Source organism: Echinops telfairi, unplaced genomic scaffold (assembly GCF_000313985.2).
Source record: "Echinops telfairi isolate 266 unplaced genomic scaffold, ASM31398v2 ScPeMD7_2;HRSCAF=8, whole genome shotgun sequence".
Classification (NCBI taxonomy): domain Eukaryota; kingdom Metazoa; phylum Chordata; class Mammalia; order Afrosoricida; family Tenrecidae; genus Echinops; species Echinops telfairi.
Genome location: NW_022103898.1, coordinates 14,173,684 through 14,175,121, shown reverse-complemented (window position 1 = coordinate 14,175,121; position 1,438 = coordinate 14,173,684). Strand labels below are relative to the sequence as shown.

The 1,438-nt window shown below is 60.7% G+C and overlaps 1 protein-coding gene across 1 annotated transcript in view; it reads right to left on the bottom strand.

The window, feature by feature from the left end:
• FOXRED2 (FAD dependent oxidoreductase domain containing 2) overlaps positions 1-976 on the bottom strand; it is a 21,139-nt gene extending 20,163 nt beyond the window's left edge. The window contains exon 1 of the mRNA XM_004700718.2: positions 456-976. Within this exon, the coding sequence (XP_004700775.1) occupies positions 456-976 (521 nt within the window). The remainder of the gene's footprint in view (positions 1-455) is intronic.
• Between the last annotated feature and the right edge of the window lie 462 nt (positions 977-1,438).

The following is a 1,438-nucleotide window of genomic DNA, read 5'->3' as shown; positions in this document are numbered from 1 at the left end:
TTATTTTAGTTGCTACTTCATCACTGTCATTTTGCCATTGTTAGGAAGTGGGCGACCCCTGTGAAAGGGTCATTAGACCCCCAAAGGAGTCGTAACCCAGGTTGAGACCACTGCCCAAGCAGATGAGGCAGAACAGGCCCTGTGGGTTTCTGAGACTGCAACTCTTTATGGGAGTTAGAAAGCCTCATCTTTCTCCCCAGGAGCGGCTGGTGGTTTCAAACCGCCGACCTTGCAGATCGCAGCCCAATGCCTAACCACTACATCCCCAGGGCTCCTCTTGAAGTCATCAAAGACTGATCACTCCTAAGGGTGTGACCATAAGACCACTTTTCTGGGCACACCAGCATAGAATTTCTGGGGACCGAGGAGTGGTAGGCACGCCCCTGGACTCCTGAGGCTCACGCACCTTACTGGTAACTCTTCTAGAAAGGTCAGTTCTGGGCTAGCTTCTTTACCTGCACCGGTGGGTCTGGCCCCTCTGGTCCGTCAGCACGAAGTAGTGGCCATTCCAGGCCTGCCTGTCCTTGTCCAGCGTGACGTGGGTAATGGTCGTGTTGTACAGCACGTTGAGCCGCAGCCGGTCTGCGAAGTCGCGCAGGTAACGCATCATGTCGCCGGCGTCGGGGAAGTAGGCGCGGGAGTAGTGCTTGAAGAGCAGCCGGGGGTCGTGGCTGAGCAGCGAGTTCCAGTCGTGGCGCAGGTTGAACTCGGCGTTGGCCTTGCCCGTGTGCCTCTTGTTGATGCTGATGAGCTTGCGGTGGCGCGGGTAGCGAGCGAAGAAGCTGCCCGGGCCCGCGTGGCGCTCGAACACCACGTGGTCGCGCCCGGCCTGCTGCAGGAAGTAGGCCATCTGCAGGCCCGCCGGCCCGGCGCCCAGCACGCAGTAGTCCCGGTGCAGGCCGAGAGTGGGGTGCAGGACGAGGGCCAGCAGCAGCCCCGGGGTGGCCCAGAGCGGGGTGGCAGTGGAGAGCCCCATCCTGCGGCAGACCAAAGGGGAGGCGGCGTCACCAATGGCCCAGCGAGACCAGGGCCAATGCTGTCCTCTCTCAGAGAGGGGTGGCCCAGGGAGGCAGGGGTCGCCAGGGACCACACACAGCACTGCGGGGGGTGCAGGGACCAGAGTTCAAGGGCCTATGAGCTTACTAGTTTTCACTCCATCTTTCCCCCCTGGGCCCTGAGCTTCCCCTCCAGGAGTCCGGTGCCTCTCCTGGGCTTGCTTTCCCGAGGGTACCTGCCCTCTTCTTATTGCCATAGCAACCTGCAGGATGCTCCAAATGCTCCCAATTTGAGGGGCTTCCCAACACCCTTTTGAGGCCCTCTCCAAGCTAGTCCCTCAAGAGGCACAATTCTCTATCCTGGCTCTACTCTGAAGGAGGTGTGGCCTGTAGGGCCCCGCCCCGTTACGGGTGATGGGTGCCCACCCTCTACGGCCACGTGA